The sequence below is a fragment of the Taurulus bubalis genome, assembly GCF_910589615.1.
Source record: "Taurulus bubalis genome assembly, chromosome: 8".
Taxonomy (NCBI): Eukaryota; Metazoa; Chordata; class Actinopteri; order Perciformes; family Cottidae; genus Taurulus; species Taurulus bubalis.
Window position 1 is genome coordinate 18,049,797 of NC_136596.1, and position 23,640 is coordinate 18,073,436.

General features: G+C 41.2%; 1 protein-coding gene across 1 annotated transcript in view; it reads right to left on the reverse strand.

Annotated features, from left to right (window-relative positions):
- Positions 1 to 22,613, reverse strand: part of fbrsl1 (fibrosin-like 1) — a gene marked incomplete at its 5' end in the record, with an annotated part of 266,408 nt that extends 243,795 nt beyond the window's left edge. The window contains one exon of the mRNA XM_079222167.1: positions 22,311 to 22,613. Coding sequence (XP_079078293.1) covers positions 22,311 to 22,613 — 303 coding nt within the window. The remainder of the gene's footprint in view (positions 1 to 22,310) is intronic.
- Positions 22,614 to 23,640: the final 1,027 nt, after the last annotated feature.

Here is a 23,640-nt window from a genome sequence, read left to right on the forward strand (position 1 = left end):
GGGAAAAGGAGAGAAACTGGCCTAAACAAAAACAAAGAGAAAAGAAAGACACCAGCAAGGTCAGACAAGTATTTGTCACCTAGTCAAGCTGGGGAGTGGTGGGGGAGTGCTGGTGGTGAAGGAAATATTCCAGCGATTTTACCGCTGCTGCTGCCATTCAAACTCATTCTGTCCGCCTCTGAGTCACATTATTTATAAGGCAGGGAGACAAACTATTGACCTCTCCTCTTCTCGCCATAGCATCAGCTGACTCCGACACTGACAAGGACGCTCGGGGGAAGAATGCAAGATGGGAGAGTGGTGGTGAGAGAATACATGTAAGAGGAGAAACAGGGAGAAAGTGGCAAAGGAGAGAGAGAGAGAGAGAGAGAGAGAGAGAGAGAGAGAGAGAGAGATGACAAATCAAACATATTGTTAAGATTTCAACCAGTTTCTGCGACTATAGAGGATTCTTTCAGCAGATAGAATATGTATGTTGAACAACCACAGTGAGGATAACTATGGGCTGGACTTTGATAGTGCTTATCAAAAGTGCTTTCTCAGAGGATATTAGAGATTTAGAGAAACATTTTCTAATAATTTCTCTGAGCGCTGGGTTTGTGTATTAAACTACAGGATGAAACTACTTCTCAGTGGAGACACTGATCCGTCCATCTTAGATGTTAAATCCACTAAATTATTCCAGCTTGCTTTATCTATTTGAAGTATCTTTATTGACAAAATAATAATCACAAACCAGGCTGGGTTTTGTAATTTTACAGTAAATTTCATTCTCAATTACAAATATGAATAATGAATAAGACGTTCATTTTTGTATTAGCCTTTATTTTACCAGGTCGGTCCCGTTGAGATACAATGATCTCTTTTCCAAATGAAGCTTGGCCAAGATAGCAGCATAGACAAAGTTTCAACATACACAAGACACACAGAAATCACATAAAACAGATAAAAGACATTAAAAGATAAAGCAACAGGACTAAAACTCTGGATTTATACCAAAACAAGAACAAGTGCGGTATGAAGCCGCTCCAATTTCCCTCACACAAGTCTTAAAAGTTTCAAGGTTAATAAGCTCCTTCAACTTTAAAGTTTTTTTGCAATGCGTTCCAAGCAGCAGGTGCAGCGAACTTAAAACAGTGCTTACCAAATTCAGAATGAACTTTAGGTATAATTAATAAATAAAACGCATTGGAACATAAGCAGTAATTGCTCTGGGATTTAGAGATGTAGTTGCATAAATAGTGGGGGAGCAGACCCAAGATAGCTTTATAAAAAAAAATATGCCAGTGTATAAGGCGGCGTGCTGCCAGAGATGGCCACTCAACTCGAGCATATAAGATGCAGTGGAGAGTGAGGGCTTTACAATCAGAGACAAACCTTAAGGCACCATGATATACAGTGTCTAGAGAACATAGACAGTTTGCTGGGGCATTCATATATAAGAGATCACTGTAATCAAGTACAGAGAGGAAAGTGGTAGCAACCAACTTTTTTCTGGTAAAAAAAGAAAAACAAGATTTGTGACGGAAAAAGAAACCCAGTTTCACTTAAATGAGTAAATATTGAATTGAAGAATGAGTAAACAAGCCTGGGATCATGAAAAGAAGCTGACAATGATGGGATTGGAGAGTCAAACTCTAGATTCCGCTATTCAACCTGTCATCTTGCTATTGGTACACAACCTGCAAAATAAGAAATGAAAACAGAGCTGAAAAAGTGGGTCAGACATCCACCAGTCGATACTACTTGTCAAGTATAAGCGCCCATGAAAGATGTGAAGAATATTTTGGAGAGTACAGTAAAAAATATGTGCTAGCTCATCATAACCTTGCAGCACATTTCTTTCCCTCTGTTATTTTTGTTACTTCCTTTTCTATTTTTTTTGTTTCAAACATACAAAGGCAGCAAAGCATTTGTGCTGCCAAAAGTATTTTAGTGACACATGGCTACTAAAAATATCTAGTTTACTTTTCAGGACTGTGCTCTACCATATTTTAGAATTATTGAAAAATTATTCCTGATGTATATGTCCTCTCATTGTTATGAGTTTGTAGCCTGGTGCTTTGTGATTGTAAAATGCAACAAAGCATGCAGATTACAAATAATTGCTGTGTCGTTACTATATTGACTCAGATCATTTTACAGCCCTTTATAGAATGCTGCCCGTCAACCAAACAGACACAAGCCAGTCACCAGTCCAACCACTAAAACAAACCACAAAACCACATTACCAGCATGGGTCTGGAAACTGATCCCCGGCCAGATGAGCTCTTCCTCCATATTAGTCCTGCTAACTCCCGACAGAGCTTCAGACCGTGGGAAACAAAAGCAACACCAGCAAAAATAATATCAATAAAATTGCCCACAAGCAAGAAAGAATGAGATGGTGCAACTATCACAAGATATATGAATGAAAATGTGCACTAAAGCCACAACTGAACATAGAGCCGAAACCCTAAATTACAGACAACGACCACAGCTACGAAGCAGTAAATTCTCAGCTTGTTCTGATCATTCAGGAACAGCAGATGGACAAACTCAAAATGAGCTGCTTTCTGTCCAATTACACACAACATACTCAAGGCATAATTAAACTAAACTGAGTGATACCTCCCAAACCCCTCTGTCCTACTTCAGTACTAACTCACACTGTGCAGCCAGACATTTTATTAACCCACAACTTTATTCTATATTCAAGTTTTCAAAGATTCCAAATTGCTCAGGAACATGTTTGGAGAATGTGTATGACATGATGCAAAATGCATCTAGATCACTTCCAATTGGCATAATGCCACAGCCATAGAAACCATGGAGACTGTATGTTTTTTACTACATTGTTAATATACTAAAGCTTCAATAAATAGTTGGAACAAGTTAATACCGAAAATATATGATTGTTTAAAGAAAGTGTGGTATAATAACAGTCATCATTAAGCTAATTTGAATTGATTGAAGGACAGCCCCTTGAGATGTAGCATCTCATTTACGAGGTAGTCCAATAGACAAACACATACAGAAAAGAACATTATTACGTCACATCTACTACAAATACACAGATACAGACAGCCCTTTCCGATCCACACCTCAGCCATTGTTCAAGAATACAATGATAATGATAATGACCAATATGATAGAGTAACAAATCACATCAGCTTATGAGCAACTCTTTTTAACTTCTGTTAGACTAAAAAAAATGCACAAATGAAAAGCATAAACAGGTCGATTTAGGTTGAGAAAATGAAGATGTCCTGAAACAGTGGAAGGAGGTAATTGATCTCAGAGAAAGAGGGAGGCTATTCCAATCAAAAGGAGCTTTGTATTGGAATGACCTGCGTCCTTTCTGAAAAAGAATCGTTGGAAATCTTTCAATACAAGGAGCTCTGTATCTCAAGTAGTTTTAAAATAACACTTTCTCCTTCTGAAAAACAAGTGTTCACCAACGCCATCACATCAGATATGATATATGAGTAACCTGCAGTGTACGAATATGACGTTTCTATAATCACACCACCAACAGGTGAGTACGCGTTACACTCCCACAGCTCTTCCCAACAGATGCTGATTGTGACTGGTTTCCACACATTGAAAGCAACACATACGGGTTCTTGGGTTTATGTGTTGAGGTGTAGTGTGTTACATCTCTGCTGTGTGTTAATGACTAGTTGCAGTAAAGCAAATTGCCCTTCAGGGATAATAAAGATTTACACAGGGCTGTTCTGTGCTATCAGTGCTGCTCTTCATCTCCCACATATGTGAGGAGGCAATCACAGTAAGAGCATAAAGCAATATGACCCTTCTACCACATCACAACCAGCAGCTACCAGTCCACAGAAACCCTTAAACCCTTAAATAACAACAAGGGCTGTCTCTGTTTTTACATTTGTTTACACGCAGGCAGGCTTTTATACATTTAGTTGCAATTTATTTTTTTCTGTTGATTTTTTAATGTGGTGTTAATATCAACATGGATGATTTGTTAAATTACTACTCATTTCTTTAGTGCTCCATATTTTTCTTGTTCTCATCTGTATCCTGTTCTCTGCCACTGTGATGACCCAATTTTCCCAGAAGGATCATTAAAGTTTCATCTAATCTTATGGACTTTTATTTTTATAATTTCAGTCTCTGTAAATCACTATTCCACAGTTTAGAAAAAAGCATGACACAAGTTATTATGATTATTAGGGCTCAACTGAAATGGAAACGCACACATTTGATACATTGAACATGGATTGAAGCTCACAATATTTATCATCTTTCAATGAGACAATTTACACAACAAAAATGAAAAGCAAATAGTGTTTTCTACGGACGATGATTCTTGTTTAGAAAGAAAGAAAGAAGAAATAAGACATGGGCGAAATGGAAATGGATAAACTTCCTGACTGTATTATAATATCATATATTGGGAATCAATGGAGATTCCATAAAGAGTAAGGCTTTCATATTAACAAATGTTGCAACCAATTAATTATGTTCCTTGTGGGATACATTGATCAAGCACCTACTGACTTGATTTGAAACCATTAGCAAAAACATCTGACATCTACCAGATATCATTGGAACCAACTATAAGAAAATAATCATACCCAATGTCTGCAAAATATATCTGTAAAATCTAATCAGCTGCATCCAGAAAGTTAGAAGGAGTCAATGTCACTTTTTACAAAAACAACATTTCGATGACTTTTGTAGAAGACTGCCATTGCCCCACAATAATGTTTGGGGGCAGACATTACATACATTGTTACCATTTCACAGTTCATGATTCTTTTAGCTTTTAGCTTCATGTTTACATTTCATGTTGGACAACCAAACCCAGATGACAAATAATAAAGAAGCACACTATAATTATTAAGCCTTGACAGAGGTTTGATTGTCCACAGATTAACTCCCAGCAAGTATTATGATGCTGCTCATTGTTGTTTTCATTATTACTGGCTCTATGTACACATATTACATTGGTATCTCCTCTGCTCGTATTGTTATGTGGGTGTAATCCACTGTTATGGCCCTACGAGTGTGGGCTGTTGCCAGTGTTCCCCCGCCTGACCTGCATACCAATTAGAGGCTGATTAACAGCAATGCAAGGAGAGTTTTCAGAAGAGAGGTGGGGGATGGTTGTTTTTCTGAAGCTGAAGCTGAGGCTGACCTGACGAAGAGGGTCCATTACATACACAAACACACACTGAAACACTAGGCCTCGGGATAGAGTTATTTATTGTTTGTGCTCCTCAGCTATTTCACTGTGCCATGCAGTTCAGGACAAAGTGCAGTGTCTGAGTCTGGAGCTCATGGGGACCTAATGTGCCTCCCCGCTCTGAGGCCAGAACTGATTTAAAACCATTTAAAGTGTGCCGCTTTGGCAATTCCAGGTGAATGTGTGATTAATGGTGGCCATGAATGTTCTGCATATTCTTTTCTCCTTGTCCTCTCTTCACATTTCATATTTAAGGCATTTAGCACATGTTGATAGTAACATAGTGTAACTCCACAATAAATGGTTATCCTTTGCACTGTACACATACATCACATAGATTTTGGTTGGAATATAATGAGTAAAGCAACAAAACCAAGACAAGACTTCAGCCATGCTAGCAGGTCTGAGAGGCTGTACAGCAGTGCTTGGAGCCAAATAGTAACACTACTATGGCCACATGCTCACTATGACAATGCTAGCATGCTAATGTTTAGCAGGTATATCATATTAAAGCTCTCGCTCAAGGACTGCACGGCATCTTTGCAAGTTCAGTCAGAGTCCCTATTAACCAAGCCTCCATTAATGACTTGCCGGTGGAAGAAAACTCTTTCACAACACTATTTTCTTCTCTTTATAACGGCAGTTTATGAGCATCAACATCAGCATGTTGGCCTGCCCAACTGCCGTTGTGTGTGTGAACCACACTGCCGTCAGGATGGCTGTTTTTAGCCAGTCGTTGTGGGCTGATTAACTTTGACAGGCTGCCTCTTAGACCCACCACAAGCACAAGCAGGAAAGAAACCAGGCAGCATTTTCGCCACAAGAGAGCCTGCCCATGCAGCCGTTGCTGATTCCTGACCAGACTTTGGTCATTCTAACAATTAATCCACTAAAATCAATCACTATATTGACAATAACAACTGCCATATTGATTGAATCAGACTTTCCTTTTTTTTTTACGTATGCTTCCAGAAAAGAAGGCACTGTGATGATATGCTAAATTCCTGCATGATGATTCAGTAAACTGTTTGTATTTCTCATACCAACTGGAACTAAACCTGAATGAGGCAGCGTTGCATTCTAATGGTGGTAAGCCCAAAGTGGTAAGAGCAGAAATCATTTAACTTGACGCCAGGTTTACCAACTCAGCCTGTCTGACACACTTTTACTAAAGAGCAAGAGACAAGAAGGTCTGTAGTAGTAATGGAGGACTGTAAGCAGTATAAATGGTAAAGAGCCTGCAAATAAACAGCTAAATTAGCTGCTGTGTTTTGCAGAAATCACAGAGCAATGCAAGTTGTTTATCTTGTTTCACTTGTTAACATTCAGCAACCCCTGCTTATATTTGTGTCATATTAAGCTTCAGGAGAGTATACATTAGACCTTCAATATTACATTTTACTCATACTAGTTATACCTGGGATGCTCCGTGACAAAAATCATTACTGTGCATCTATAAACTGTAGCAATTCAGTTTGAAATGTAAAACCATTATTATTCAGCAGCAAAAAACTTGGATCTATCACCACTGTGGTATCTGACTCCCATCCATATTTCCTCCAGAATATTATGAGGTCACACAACTTTGACAGGTGGCATTTCACTTTCCCCCCTATATCTTCACCAAAGTCCATTAAAGGGATAGAGTGTAGCATTTCGAGGGATGTACTAGCAGAAAGATATATAATATTAAAAGCTATTGCAAGGAATTTTCATTGTGTGATGAATTTGGCGTTCCCTGTGGAAGAAAGTGGTTGTGTTTCCGAGCACCAGAGTCCCTTAAAAAAAACTCTAATTTGACTGCAGAAGTGGTCTGACAGTCTGCCCTGCTTAGTCCTGGCCCTGGTTCACCCTAACCTCCCTTTTCTTCTGGTGAACCTGGATGATTTCATCTTATTTGGTGCGAAATCCAACCCAGTGGCACCGACGGCAAGCATTATGCACAACTATATTGAAATAATCAATCTTCTCGCTGACGTCTCATTTACTTATGTAGGTAATTTTGAGGCATCCATTTTAAATTGAGACTCTTTAATAACTAGGAAAAAGTTCATCAAAGTTACTTTGACTATGTTTTCATTATCACCTGAAACTAAGAATCGTTGTGTTTTCGTTAGCTTAGAGGGAGCTCTTCATATCTACACAGGGAGCGGGGTCCTCCTCCACAGAGTCCACTGTGTTGCACTACCATGTTTCCACAGTGTCCCAGAACTAGCAAACGACACACTTGTGAAACTGCGGTAACATGAGCACCATGAGTCCAAGGCTGTGGTACCGCCAGCTGTTGGCCGACTACCACGGATCTTAAAGTAGTGTTATCATGGTAAGGATGGCCCCTGAGTGAGGCTAATGTCATTAACACGCTTACGTGCTCAGCGTCTAACGTTACCACAGTCTTGGAAAGAGAGGCGTGACCACAGGGGTATTCAGTTTGTTGCAATCTGCAACCACAACGCTAGATACCACCAACACAGACACTGTCCCTTTAAGTGTACTATAGATTAGAGATGCGCCGATCAGACTTTTCATTCCCAATACAGAAAGAGATACCTGGGCTTTGGGTATCCTCAAATCCTGAGTATCGATCTGATACTAGTGTTTAATTAATAGGTTATATGCCTCACTGTGTGGACGTGACTGTAATTATTCTTTTATGTAAGGCATCATCATCAGACCTGACTCAAACATTGCTTTACTCACCTTCAAATCATAAGCAAATAAATTATAACCTATAGTGCTAACAACGTGTTTACCTTGACTGGTGCCTGAGGCTGAAGGGCTTCTCACAGCCAGCCGGTGTATTGAGTAACGTAGCAACACAGAATTTAGTAAGAGGTCAACACAGGTCCAACAATCTTAAGAACACAAACTATAGATTTCAATGTACTTTTTCTAACCAGATCATTGAAGATAAGAGTGAGAAAAGTCAACAAGAAGAAAGACACAAAAAAGCGGGAACTAGAAAGTTACAGAAAAAACACTATCATCCAAAACTGCCCACACGGTTTACTGGACAGCAGTTAGATAACCACAGCCAGCTCTCTAACAGGTTGCTTTTGTGAGCACGTGCTTTTCTTTCCCCCTCTGTTTTTTCCCCCTCACTTTCCTCAGCTCTGACAAGCTTTTACTTGTGCTGGTTTTGAACAGAAACACCATTGTGCCTTCTACTGCAAACAATGCCTGCTGTTTTGCCAAAGGACCCCAAAACACACATTAGCTCACTTTGCCCCTTTTGTCTGCTGGAGATTCCTGTCATGATTCTGGTCACAAGACCAGTACAAAAGACTAGACTAGTTAATGAAAGTTCTCGGCATGACACAATGTCAAGTGGGTAGGGCACTGCTAAAGTGCTTGTGAGCAGGACCCTGAATCCCTTCCAGCTTTGGAGGTGTTGGCCGACACCGATCTCCCTGTCAACAATCCTGAGGCAGAGGAAAATGATAAACCTTCCCGAAAAGTCAACAGTTAAATCATAACACAATATGGTGCAGCAATATGTTCCAAAGCAATGTATAAGAAGGTGCTTTGTCATAAATAAAGCACTTCAGGGAGGCATGCTGTACCTTTACATCGATCCAAAGCAGTATATCTCTATTCAACAACAACACAGACATAACCGAGTCTGCCCTTGGTTTTACCATTACTGCCTGCAGCTATAGAGGCTTGGAGAGGCCTCAAGAGGTATGTGACCCTCAGTTACATGTATAGGCTTCAGAACTGATAAAGGTAATGCCACAGGCTACCAAATGACTGGCAGCTACTAGAAATAAAGGCTGGTTCTGTCAGTCATGATCACAGCTTTTATGCCACATCAGTCGACAGAAGAGGAGGAAATGATGAGAGGCAAGGGCAACGCACAAATCAAGGGTTTCATGTTCATAATACTTATTTACTCCTTCAGTATAATTTGAACAGGTTTAATTATAGAACAAAAGTTTAAAAAAATTAAATGTATGGGCACATTTTTTTTTGCAGAGTACAATGTTGTTCGGTGACTGATAGAAGGCTCATTAACTGAATGGACTGATTTACTAACTAGTAGACTGGCTGAATGGTGTCTCACCCAGCGAGTGATTGAAAGGTTGATGAAATGTATGACCGACAAATTGACTGGTTGCTCTGTTCTGGGTGGCACCACCCTTCACCTCTAGACACACGCTGACACACACCACCCCTTTGGTGAAGCCTGTCAGTGTGTGTAACCGTTTTCCACCTCTTGTGTATTGTTGTGCAAATTGAAACGGCAAGGAGAGCAATTCACACACACACACACACTCTCGCACACCCCCACACACACATCTAGTTTGTGTCCTGGGCGGTCAGAGAGGGGGAGGGGAGTTACTTCCATCTCCCTCTCAGCGTCTTGGCAGGCGGGAAGGGGAAATATGATTATCCAGTGGGGGAATTGTTTCATCAACACCTGGAGCAGATAAATGAAAATAGGAGGATTTATGTAGTGAGAACAAGCTTACCTCTGGTGCCAGGAAGCAATTAAGCAGGAAGCTGGAATACAACCCCCTGTTCTCTCTCTTTCTTTCAATTGCTTTCCAAGTCTCTACCTTCCTCATTGTGTCTCTCTCTGTGTGTCTGCACTAAGTGCTCGCTTCACACCAGTGGCACATTTGGAGAACTGATAGCGAGCCATGGGGAAAGCTGACTGGAAGAGAGGGAAGGTATTCATTTCCACAAAGTGTCTCATTAATAGCTGATGACAAAGTGTCTGAGAAGTGTTGGGATATCATTTGACTCTATGTTGGGGGGAAGCAATGGATGCTCACCTCCCGCATAGCTACAGATAGGCAACGCGGCTTGTCCTACCTACCTGCTGTGACATCTGAGGAGCGAAAATATCAAATGTAATCATCAGAGTGATATGGGGTGGTATCATACTAACATTTATATCAACATATATCTACATATCTACATTTGTAATACATCAGCATCTGATAAAAAGGTTGAGATGAGTATAAATGAAACTATGTACAGACACATATACATTTGCTGAATAACTGGCGTCTGGCTACAGTCAGCACAGTATGGTTTATGGAGTAGCAACAGGTGTCTATTAACAAAATAAAGTGAACGCAAAGTCTGCCATGGTCTACTCTATACAGAGTAGTTCCATAAAATACCAACGTTCACCATATATTTTCCCCTGTCTCTTCTCAAAATTTGACCAAAATCCTCTTTGTTTCTCATTTGAATAGGTGTGCGTGGTGCCTGCATATCTACAAGATGTATTGTCTGTGTAACTAACCAACATCATTCTAAGTCCAAGCAAATGAACAATGGAACCAACTTTGAGGCTGAACCAGGATATTCAACAAAACAGATGTCAGTGATGGGAAGTTAACTTAAATCACTGATTAATGAAGTTAGCCTGCTAATATAATTGTTTTCTCCAATGATGAAGTCTGATGATTTGCATGCCAACCTCTGACATGTTTAGTAATCTGATGGATATGCCAAACTCCCGAACATCTTTACATTAACCTTCGATGAGGGTTCGACAGTAGGGCCAAGTACAGAATGCCCTCCAGCTGAACCTGGTTAAAACTCAGGCTTGACTCTGAGCTCAATCCTGGCTGGCATCCGCCAGACTGATGAATCCTTGAGTCAGACCATTTCAGTTAAATAATAATACAAATTGATACAATGGAAATTAACTTAAGTATGGTCTCTCTTTATTCCAAAAACCACAACATAGGTTTAATATGCCACAGAAATGTGCTTTGGTTTATTGCAGACACCCATCCTGGAAATAAATCATTCAAGTGCCTCTATCAATACAAACATGTTCATCTGTATCAGCTTTAACAATAATTCCTGCCATTGGTTAACATTCTTACATTTTCAGAATAAACTCCAGGGCTCTTCCAAGTGAAAACAAGATAGATGTTCAGGCTAATATGGTTTGAACACAGTCTATGTGTGGCTATGAATAGCGTGGTATTTGAACTGCACACGGCTGCTGTGCTATGAAGCAGAGAGATGTGGAATGCAAACAGTAGCTTGGCAAAGTTCTGTTTATGTTCTCTCGCTCTCACATGCTGCCTGTTTTCTTTATTGACTCAACAACTGGCCTTGTGCTCAGGCTGCAAACGCGTGTGTGTGTAATTTTGATCTCATTCCACGCCTTGGGTAGAGCCCTGCTGATTCTGAGGTGCCTGTCCTCGTTTCAGAAGCACTGACAAAGTGACCTCTCTGAAATGAGCTGTGTGGCCTGTTTACAAAAGGGGAGCAGATGCATTTTACTGCCTTTGATCTATGAGTAAACAACCTGTGGACTGCAAAGAGGAAAAGAAAAAGGAAGAAGTCGTCAGTGGATGTACGTGCTTGTCTGCACAGTATACAAGGAGAGAGGAAAGCATCCAAAGTGGGGAGATCGGCAGAGAGAGAGAGAGAGGAGGAGACATACTCTGACGATACTTTTCTTTGGCAGATCTGTCAGCCAGATCTCACTGTGGGTGACAAGAGATTTTTTTTTGCCCTTACAGGTTTTACTGCAGTGGCTATGTTACATATACATTATTATGTATCCCATTATATTTCAAACACATTCTCCCTCCCCACTCTGCTGAGCACACAACCGCAACATTGACTTTCATAGATGCTGGGAGGATTCATAAAATGAGGAGTGTCTGAGTTGGCAACGGATCGAGCCTGTTAAAAACGGATGATATCTTATACAGCAGCGTACTAACTGCGGGTAGGCTGAGGTGCAAGAACTGCTTCCTGAAGCAAAGGTTTCATCAATATATCGACCTAAATTCCAATACCGTGTATTTTTGCCAAGTAGATACAGTTAGGACTCCAGAACTGTTTAGTGTCTTCCCTAAAATGTAATATTGGCAGAGTCAAAAAGTCTCTAAAACAGCATGTAAACCACTCCCCACTGAAAGCCAGGGTGAATCATTGCTCCAACTGCCTCCACCTTTAATTCTACTATAAAAGTTGAAGTAATAATAAAAAAGGATATCATCATATAATCACATACAGTTAGAGTTGCAAAGTCTGAGGAGCACCTTGTTTCCCAATTCTGTTCACATTTCAAATGTGTCTTTGAACAATATCCCCAATGCATTTTATCTTAGAAACATAAAACTCTCCAGAATAATGTCAAGATCATGTAGACTTTTTCATTTTTAATATTTTGGATATGGCTCTGTATACTACATTACCCAACATCCTCAGCCATTGTTGCTATTGAAAAGAAGCCATTCAGAATCACAGCGGTGCCAAAAAAACACTCAACCGATGCACTGGAGAATAAACCACAGCGACATAATTGTTTTGTCCAAAACAGACTCAAAATCCAAGACGCAGAATCTATTTATGTATCTCACAAATGTAATGTTAAGATTTCACCTGCCGTTAGAAGAGCAAACAAAACATTTTAAGCTCAGTGATTAGATGAAATGCACTTTGAAAGTCCTAGTTAACTATTTCCCTTAGGTTTTTGTGCACTTCTAGTGTGTCAGTCAGTAATAAAAAAAACTCATCCTTGTATGATCCATCTGCTAAAAAGACATTCAGATTCCATGCAAAGTGTGGATGGCTGACAAGGCGTAATAAAAAACTGAGTGTGGCAGCTCAGCCCAAAATTGAGAGCCAAATGTCATCCAGACAGCGAATGGAACAGGAGTGGCAAAGGGGAAAGAGAGAAATTCCACATTGCATAACCACCCTCTTATCTAAGCTCTATTATCTTGGCCACAGCTTGTTGCATGGCTTCTAAAGCTATCGCAAATAAACCCTGAAACAGTCCTTATTTGGCTTTGCCTGCACCCACTTATAAAAGCACAGACACAAAGACAAGGCTAAATGCTGTGCATGCAATCAGCGCATTAACAAACAATGAGCTGTAATAAATTGCAGACTAACATATCACTGTATCTTATTTCAGATGGGGAGCTGAATGCTGAAGCAATTATTTTCAGCATCACTTGGCCTATAAAGACTATTCCCCTCAGAGCTGGTGTTAGTAGCGAGTGTCGGTAGTAGAAGAGCATGTCAACAACTGTTAACACTAATTGCTTTCACACTAAGAGTGATCTATTAAGAAAACTTGCAGCAAGGATCCGCGCAATGTCACGACTGCGTGAGTCATGCCTTTGAAAACGAGGCGCTCCTTAAAAACATGACCACATGGACTGGAGGCTGATTTGTAATCTGCAGTGTTTTGATGATTTACGATTGCCAGATTACCACGTTGCTTGAACACTGATACATATTGCTTTCTTCTGTTATTTGCAGAGCTGTTTAAAGTAGTATCTTGATATGGTATTTCACAGCTGTCATTCAGTTCTGAAAGTGTTGTATTTGATCCTACTTAGCATAACAATATAGAAACGCCTTGTAATATGTTGACTTCCATAAATGACTTTGAGCAAGTAAAATGGTAGATATGTTCCGTGTCTGAGCCAGGATTGTTGGAAGGGGGTCATGTGGGGTCTTTAGTGTTCTTCTAGTAAATAAACACTGTACACCCCATGAGTGCAAAGAAATCATCCTAAAATAACAATAATGTATGTTGGCCACTGTTTATTAGACACAAAATGTATGCACCTAACGTTACAATATATAGCTATATATTGCGATACGATACATATTGCAATACTTTTTTTCTGAAAATGTGAAAATAGAGGAGAAAAAACAAGTTGGAAATTAAGTGCAATTTTTTTTTACACTGTTTTTTTTCATATTGCGTCACTGACCACTCTGAACTTACATCTAGATGCAATAAACATCATATGAAATCAAATCTGTCTGTCACTATGGCTGGGTCCTTCCCATTTAGTCCCATTCCTCCAGGTTCAGTTTTCAAAAACACTGCGATGTTGCTGCGTGTTCAGCTCTCGTGCTGTTCTGTCATGGTCTGCGGTGACGTAATTGTAACATACGACCGCGGCTCTAGTCGTCCACACATCGAATGTCAGGTGGTTATATTGGCTCACTTATAGTTTCACAGCCTAACAAAACAAGCTGCTGCTCAGCTCCCTAGAAAATAAAGTGTGCATTTAGCTTACATAAGATTGTCTATTGTCCGACAGACTGATCACTCTGTTGGTCTTTGAGAACAGCACAACATGTAATCTGTGCAAACTTTTCAAACATGACGAAATGATACATAATGGCATTTCCTAATTAACAACTTTAGCCAAGCATGTAGACGTGTGATGTTTACTAGGTAACCGCCAAAAACTCATTTTGTGGATTGGCTAACAAAATAAATGTTCACAGATACGATATCAATAACCTTGATTTTATGGGGACAATTGAGTGCAGGGAGGTCGTAGTGATGGGCCATTTAATGTTTTTCATTGTCACAATGGGATATGCGCTGGCTTGCCCTTTAATGTCTAAGACAGTCATTGCTAATGACAAACTAATACTGCAAGCATCTCCAAAATATGTTCACACACTTAGGTGTTCACCTTAGTTTCCAGGAGAAATTGTTGTACTTTTTACCACACACACTCCAAGTCAGCAGACCTACACTCTAATGCAAGCACAATGTTGAAAAGGGATTCAAGTGACGTGAAGTTTGAAGCAAGCCAGGCTTTCAGGACTCTCTGTCTGCTCTATGTCAGTGAAGGACACGGCTGAAAAGGAAAACAGCTATTACTTAATGAGCCACTTAAAGAGTGCCCTCTCTATTTATGTTTCATTATTTTTGTTGTAAATCCTTCACAGTCCGCGTCTGTTAGTCATTCATACAGAGCTGCTGTGACCAAGGGCACTATTATATATTAACCATGAACATAGGACAGGAAAATACCTCAGCTGAACGACAAAAAAGATTGTTGAATGAAGTTATCTGCAAAGAATGTCTTTTTCTCAAACTGTTCAAATTAAATATCTTTTGTTAACATTGTTTAGTAACATGAATTAATCAAGCAGTCGAGAAACCGGAGAGGGGTTATGAAAGGGAAAAGGGGGGGCAAATCAGATGTGGATAATTACCGGGGAACCTTCTCACAGTGCAGTTCCTAATCCATCGCAAGCTCGGAGACAGCATCTTAATCACAGCATAATTACATCCTGTCATTCACCGCAATGAAAACACTGAGACAGGAAGATGGAAGACGGCTCGGGACGACAAGCGGGAAATGGATACATATGCCTACAACAAGCTACCAACATGCTTTTATGTGTCACTTAATATGTTTCAGCCATGTTGTACTGTCTGCACATTTCAGGAAAACATCATGCATCCTTGGATCAAAAAACAGGCTTTTATTCTGAGCGATGGCAAATGCAGACGCTGGAGTGATACCTCAAAATAAACAACTGACAGTGCCAAAAAGGACCCTTCAGGGCCAGCATGCATTTATCCAACTATCTTCCAAAAAATATACCAGAAATGCTGGCTGGAAATACAGATACATCTCTGTTCTGCCTGGTGCTGTGACATTTCAGTATTTTCCTTGTTTTGTTACCGACTGAAATGTGCTTGCAACACTCACTTTGGTGTACCAAAGTACCAAAAGATGGCATCATGCAAACTCAGATTTTCCCCAACTTTAGTGTCCACACCACTAATTTTTCAGTTTAAAACGCATACATTTTGCTATGTTTACACTGTGAGTCCACACTACGCTGGGGTTTTAGAGCATTGAAAACGAAGGAGTTCAGAAACACTCCAGAGGACAAATCATTTAGAAAACTTTGGGGTTATGTCCTTGTGTGGACGGAGACACGCGCGTTCGTATCATTTGTGTGGTTAACATCAATATCTGTTGGCTCCCAGTCTTATTCGCTGCCTTTAAATGTGCATTGCTTCGCGTTGTTACCGCCACCAATTGTCAATCAACAGAACAGCATTAAAAGGAGTGTACATCGCCAGCGCACTCGGGCTGGTGCGTGTGTCCCACAGACAAAACAAAGACCCACTTATAAAACATGTGCTACTAGTGGTGAAGGGCACCTTTAAACCAATTTTGTTTCTCTGATGCCATTGAAATCTCCTCCATTGTCCCACTGCGAGGAGTGTCAAAGCCACTGTTATTTATAGGACTTTGCCTCTGATCAATTGATCTAATTGACAAGGTCAAAATCTTTTATTAAATGAAGCTTCTCTATTTTCACTCACTTGTGGTGTCTTTCCGGAATTTAATCTTAACTAGCAACATTTGGTACTGCAAATTAAAAATGATAAATTATCCCTCATGCCTTTACATGTTAGAATATACTCCATTTATATATTAACCGTTTGTAAAAATTTTTAAGCAAAAATCAGTTAGTTCCAGCTTCTCAAATATATATATATATATATATTTGTTTGTTTTCTTAATGTTTTCAACAGTAAACGGAATATCTTTGGATTTTGGACCGTTGGTCTGACAAAACAAGCAGTCAGCTAATTAATCAGTAATGAAACCCCCCCCCACCCCCCACACACACACACACACACATTACATCTGAGCTGGCATCCAACTCCTTTTTTGTTTGACTTTTTAGAAATCTGTGAACTGAAGCATTTTCTCCACTTTTACTTTGTGACATAAATCCTCCAGAGCAGAATATAAGTGTAGTTGTGTTTTGTAGTTACAGAGGAGGCTGACAAAGTGATTGCCATGCTTTCAGATCCGCATGAACACACTAGAACCTTCCTTGGGTGGATATATTTAGGTCACTGGTTGATGGCTTGGACAGATGCACAGTGGAGGTTCAATCCTGTTACAGTATGTGTGTGTGTGTGTGTGTGTGTTTGTGTTTGTGTTTGTGTGTGTGTGTGTGTTTGTGTTTGTGTGTTTGTGTTGTGTGTGTGTGTGTGTGTGTGTGTGTGTGTGTGTGTGTGTGTGTGTGTGTGTGTGAGAGAGAGTGAAGGCTTGTGAATGTGACCATGCATTTATCAGCCATGCTGTTGCCTACAGTGTGTGACAGTTAGAGAGAGCCGGGGCTGAGGGACGTCCCACTGGCATTAAGAAAGCTCTCTCCGTGGGATGCGTCAACCAATGAGCAGCGGAGCCTCAGGGGGTTGCCTTGTTAATTAAAGCTGGAGTTGTTTGTCAGTGCCGGCATATGATGCACAGCGCTATCACTGTCGGGGGAAAGAGCAAACACGAAGCAAGATTGCTGCAACCCCTGCAACAAATCTGATGCCTCACCATGGAAGCAAGACATCTTACTACGGCAACGACTGCTGTGGCTTCAAGAATCAGTATCACGTTGCACTATGTTACCCAACCGGCAATCAGAAGCACTGAGTTGACCACAAGGAAAAGATGGGATTTACAAACTACCCACAATTTTGTTAAACCTGTTCACCTCAAAGAATTAATTTGAGCCGAGGCTCTGAAGGCATCTCTATAGATTTCTCTGTAGGTGCTACTAGTGTGTTTATTAATTGTCTTTGACAAGTAATTCTTTGATATGAAGTGTCGCCACTAGACAGAGGATTGCTCCTGAGTGTTAGCTGTACTAATGACTGCTAATAAGGAACACATGGTGCTATCTGAGTGCTAGCAGTGAGACACCCAGTAATAAATGTGATGGGACTTGAGCTGTCGAGGTGCAAGTACAGCTTTTTTAAGGGAAAGCCTCAGAAATAACAGAAACCTTTGAGGCTTTCATCAGAGCAGCACTTGATGAAATAGAAAGACGCATACTTGTAACTGGAATGTGTCTGGCTTCGATCCACGCACCAGCTGGGAAAATATGGGTGGAGAGAGGGAAGCAGCGACTCACAGCTTCTCTAACAACTAATGTCAAGTTTCCCCTCATTGCTTCGGTAGAGCTGCTCAGTGGCTAACAGCAGATGATGGTTATTGCAAGTGAGTCAAACAGGAGAACAAGCATGTTTAGCAAAACTTCCCTGGAGACAGACTCTGGATCCCATGAAGAGCTTCTATTTGTGAAACCCTTTTTGTTAGAATGCTCAGCCTTTCAAATTCCTGCCCTTGACACCGTTGTAATATCACTAAATCAACTAAACCTAAACCCCCATTAGAGTGAATTTAGAAACTCATGGTGCGAAACGAAAAATCCAAACAAATCTGTAAATTCATGTTAAAGCAGATGAACAGAAGGATTGTGGATTAACGTAGGGGGATTTGCCACATCGACGTCACTCGCAGAGCAAATGGAGCAAATCAAACATCTTATTAATACTGTGACAGATGGATAATTGTGTCATTTTATTATCTGCTCACTTGTTCGATACCCACAGGGAGACTTCTGGGGGGTTTAAGCCGCGATGGGTAATTGTTTTATAGCACTGCTGTCAGGTGAAAAACGTATATTGTCAGGTGGTCGACTTTTCAGCATTTGAAAACTGATGAGTATGAGTATTAATCATTCAGATTCAGATTCAGATTCAACTTTATTGTCATTGCACATAGTACGAGTACTGTTACAACGAAATGTAGTTTGCATCTATCCAGAGTGCAAAAGAAGCAGTTAAGGTGCAGTGCAATGTAGTGGATAATATGATGAAGACAATATAAACAGTATAGACACAGTATAAACAGATATATATACACATACACACATACATTTACATATATATGGGAGGTGCCTGTTGTTTGGTGGTGGTGGTGATGGGGGGCTGTCGCCATTTACTCTAAAAATGTTTGAACAACAAAAGAAATTTAGGAATGAAGGGAGTAGTAACTGATGATTTGAATTCTTATTGCAAGAAAAACATATGAAAACCATCCAAATTGGACATAAGTTGCTCCCTTTCTGCTTACAAAAGCAAACAATAGCTGGCTGACTGAGTGAATGTGCGTACACTCTTTGAATCATCACTGAATCATCCCGAACATTTCTCTAATCACAATAAGGTTCCCGTGACGCCTGTGTTTGTACAGTCAATTTGCACAGGTAAGTAGGTGGCTTTCCTACGAGAAGCGTTGGGATTCGAAGCAAATAAAAACGCCATAGTCAAATGCGGCCACGGCTGAAAATTGCTTTCAGCTGTATTGAAACGGGTTACGGGAGCAGGCGAGACCACCATACTGCCTAAGCCTTCATCAAGCGAGCTTGATCCTATCAGCGCATAGCTGGAATATCAACAACAACCACCTACGGATGTTGTTTAGAGTCAATATGCTCTTGGAGGAACCATAACCTCGGGTTAGTGCGAGCAGACAGTAGCAGCTGTGCACAAGTTACAGACTAAAATAGACAATCAAATGACGAGCACAGAAACCCAAAGGTGACAGGGATTTCATGAAACACGTTCATCCTCAAGAGCTTTAGAAAGCCAAAGGATTAAATAGAGATTAAAAGAAACAAGACAGAGTAAATACAAGTAATATTCGTAAGTGTTATCAGTTAACGTCCTCTATTCCTGGAATAAAAATGACCAGCTGTCCCTATTTTTTATACAATGAAAAGTAGTTGAAACTGAAGTCAACCAAAGGCCAAGAATTGGTTGCCAATTTCTCAAACCTGTCGAGCCCTGCAGTAGCATGACTGTAGGGCCTAACATAAACACAGTCGTGCTGGTCATCACTTAGAAGAGGTCAGGGGGCGCACACACTCGTTCAAACGAGGGTGAGCTAGTTTATCGGAGCATGATGCAATAGGTCAGAGCTGTTCACTTGCTAAACGCCGCTGTGTCCTCCTCATAATTGATGAGCAATTAGCACAGGTAGCGTAGGTCATGAGCTTCTCTCAAGCATACAGAATGTCGGTGAAAGCGTGAGTCATCACCAATAATGACACGAATGATACATTTCAAACACAGTGATGTAACTATTTAGCCGCCAACAAATGTAATTATTGCTGTCTCATACAGTAGACAGGATGGAATATAGTAGAAAGTAAACATGATCATTGCATTCTCCATCTACAGGTAAGTCCAGAGGCAAGGCTCACAAACCTGTGCACATTCCCTCATGTAATTGCACAAAATCCACCAACATCATTTAATAAGTGCAGGCCATTTGCATGCAAATCAGACCAATTACCAACAAGAAGCTGGCTGGCATGTGAGAATCATTTCACACAGAACCATATCATGCCTCATTTGCTGAGCCTTGAATCATAAGCTCCTGTGCAGAGCAACGTTTTCTCTGTGTGTTCATTCAACATTGATTTAGCACTTGTGTAAGAAAACTATTACTGCTTGGGAATGTGTAAAACAACAATTGATTAATTATCTTTTGTTAATTTCCCTCTCAAACACAAAGAGGCAGCTTGTTTATCATGATAAAGCCTCCAAAGAGAAACATTTGTAGAAACACAACCTTGCTCTGCAGCAACAGATTGGACAGTAACAGGGACAGATGTGAAACACGTGAACATAAAGTACCTCTAAACATATTCAATACACACATGAGGATATTCCTCAAAGTCAATAGGGCAGGGCAACAAATTGACAGCAGCAGAGACACCAGCATGCTGGCAGAAGAGCCAGTACGCGCTTTGCTGCTAGACATCCTTAAAGTCTTTCACAGTCAGCAGCTGTCAGAAGTGGCAGCGACGCAGCACAAAGGGCAACAATACTCACAAATACAACTTTACTTGTTTTTGCGTGCTGCACTCACACAAAGCAATATGAGCGGGAAACAACACACATTTCATGCACATTTGAAGGAAAGGAGCAAGTGTATGTGCTGTAGCCTTGCTGGGGTTCCTTAATGGGGAGTCTATCCTACATTAAGATGTGCGGGAATGTCCTACTGTATGGCATCACAATAGGATTTTATGAGGGGTAATATTTAAAATCCATAGTAGGTAGACAGTTTTCCCACTTGTGTGCAGTGCCTGTTATCTTTTTTATATGAATTACCGGGCACAATACGATAGTTCTTTGTGGTTATGGTTTATGCACACTTACTTCACACCCCTGTTCATATTCCTCCCCTATCTGCTTTCACGCCCACTCGCAGTACAATGAGCGGCCGTGCTAAATGGAATAGCAATATAAACTACTGATGACCTGCTCAGGTCAAACTTGTTAACATAAAGGGGGTGCTGAAGTGAGTGAATCTATATGTATGAGTCTGGACAGCTGGTTTATATTTCATGCAGTTATTTTGCTGCAAATCTGTATTCAAGCATTATACTGACTAAGCACTATGTAGGAGGCAAGAGTCAATCATGACTGATTAATACCATTGCTAAGCCCACATGGGAGGTTGTCATTGAAATGAGGTTGTCCGTGGTATGATCCACAGGCTTTCAAATGAGGTCATCATCTTAAAATATACAGACCTCAGTGGGCTAGCTATGTTTATCAAAGCTAGTGATTTATGTTTAAACTACAGTCGTGCTACCATTCCCACAATGAGCCATGGAAAAAGCAAGAGCCTGCCTCCCTGCTTTGTCAGTCAGCCTGATGTCCCACTGGGAGCAATGTTTTATTTGTCACTTGGAACACAATGACATAAAAGAGATAAGAGGATGTCATAAGAGAACCTGCTTTGTTCCTAAAATCATTCCTCTAACATCAGACACACCACACCACAATGACAGATACACAGTTATCAGCACATGTGGTATCAGCCTGCAATAGATAAATGGCAGTTTATCAAAGAGCACAATGTCAAGAGTGCATTGACAACTCAAAGTGAATCAGAACTTCCAAAGCCGGAGCCATTACTGACACCGCAGCACCTGTTTAGTTTCCTCAACAAGCCATATGCTGCCGATGATTATCATCTCATTCACAAAACCTTGAACTTGTAATAATATTCAAACAGAGTTGAGTGCTGCAGTGATTGTCTCACAGTTTCTTGTCAAGGACTCCAAACAGACACATGTTCCCATCCAGGAACCAGTCGCCCAATAAGGGAACACTGGTTCTGTTTTTGGATTAGTTTTGAACATTGTTATGAAAATCAAACCAAGGATGGATCAGGGACATCTTGAGGGGGCCCGAGCCTCTGAGGATCACGATCAGAAGATTAGAGGAGTCATCCTTATCCAGTCTAATTGGCATCATCTCAAGTCAATTAGAGACAAATTAGACTAGTCCTCAGGTTGCTGGAGTGAGTAGGGGGAGAACCACTCTACTGTTGAAGAATGCTGCAGACACACACACGCGCGCGCGCGCACACACACACACACACACACACACACACACACACACACACACACACACACACACACACACACACACACATAAACCAACAGGGAATGATCCGGTTCCTACCTCCAGACGGTCCAGGCTGATGAAACTGGCGATAGCAAATCCATCAATGATATCCTCCTCCTGCGAGCTGGACTCCCGTCTCTTCCGCCGGGGTGGACGCGGAGCTCTGGCGGTTGCTACGGGGTGCGGCGCCTTTTTACCGGGCAGGGAGGCGGCGTCCCTCCCCGGGCTGCGTCCCTCCCTGTCGGAGCAGGAGGAGTTGGGGTCGGGGCTGCGGGCGTCTCTGCTTCCTGCCTCCCGCAACCTCCGCACCCTCTCCCGCTTGGTCCGGCATCTCCGACCCTGTTTCAATTTCCCATCCATGTTGTTAGAGAAAGCTTGCAGTGTCAAAGAGAAAGATAAATATAACTCCACAGTAGGTGCTCGGCTGAACGCTCGCCGCACCGTGCACAAGTAACACACACTGGACTGACAATTGTAGGCTGCGCTGAAAACGTGAAGATAGCGCTGCGCGGGTATGTAAATAACAACGCAAATATAGCCTTATAACACTCAATGACCTTGAGTATATACCTCCCCAATCTCCATTACAATAAGCAAATGTTCAGGTATCCCACTCAGGCGATACCGAGAGAGCAAAGCGACGCGGATCCACACGTTATTTTGTCACGAATCTGCGCTATGTCGACGCGGTATCCGCTAAAGCAGGTGCAAAACGGCGAACTAGTTACAATCCACGCATTATACCCGCTTTGTAACTTTTGTTGCATCGGAATAATAACAAGCGATGTTGTAGCCAAACCTCGCTGCATAGCGCAGACAGCACAGCGAAATCATGTCGCTGCCCGTTGTTGTTTTCCACCTCCCCGATCCATGATCCAGGGCTGTCAAATCAAGAGCTTTGGATACTATCCGTCCGAAACAAAACGCCTGGCGAACAAGTACGTAGCCTATCGATCGAGGCTGCTTGATGAGTGAATAATCCCGTCCGCGTTGAGTTTTTTGACCATATTCCTCTCCCCGCTTCGGGCTGCAAAGGATCCCAAGTCGGAAAGCTACTTATGCGCAATATTCCCTAAATGATCCGAACCGTCCGAATAAGACAGCCATCCAGTGTGTAGCCAAACTCCATGAGGCGATGAAGCGGTCTATTCCAGTTTAGATCATGTTGAGTTTCCTATAAATCCACTCCGGTCCGTCCCTTTGCTGCTCAGTTGCTCAGAGCTCGTGGTATTTTATATTCGCATAAGAAGGCTTTGATAAGTGTCCTTAAAGCGACAGGAGTGATTACAATCTCCTCTCCCGCCCCCCTCTCGTTCCCTTCATCCGAAATTAAGAGACACAGTCAAGCTTCAGAGAACCCACATAACTGACGTATTTCCGCCACCTC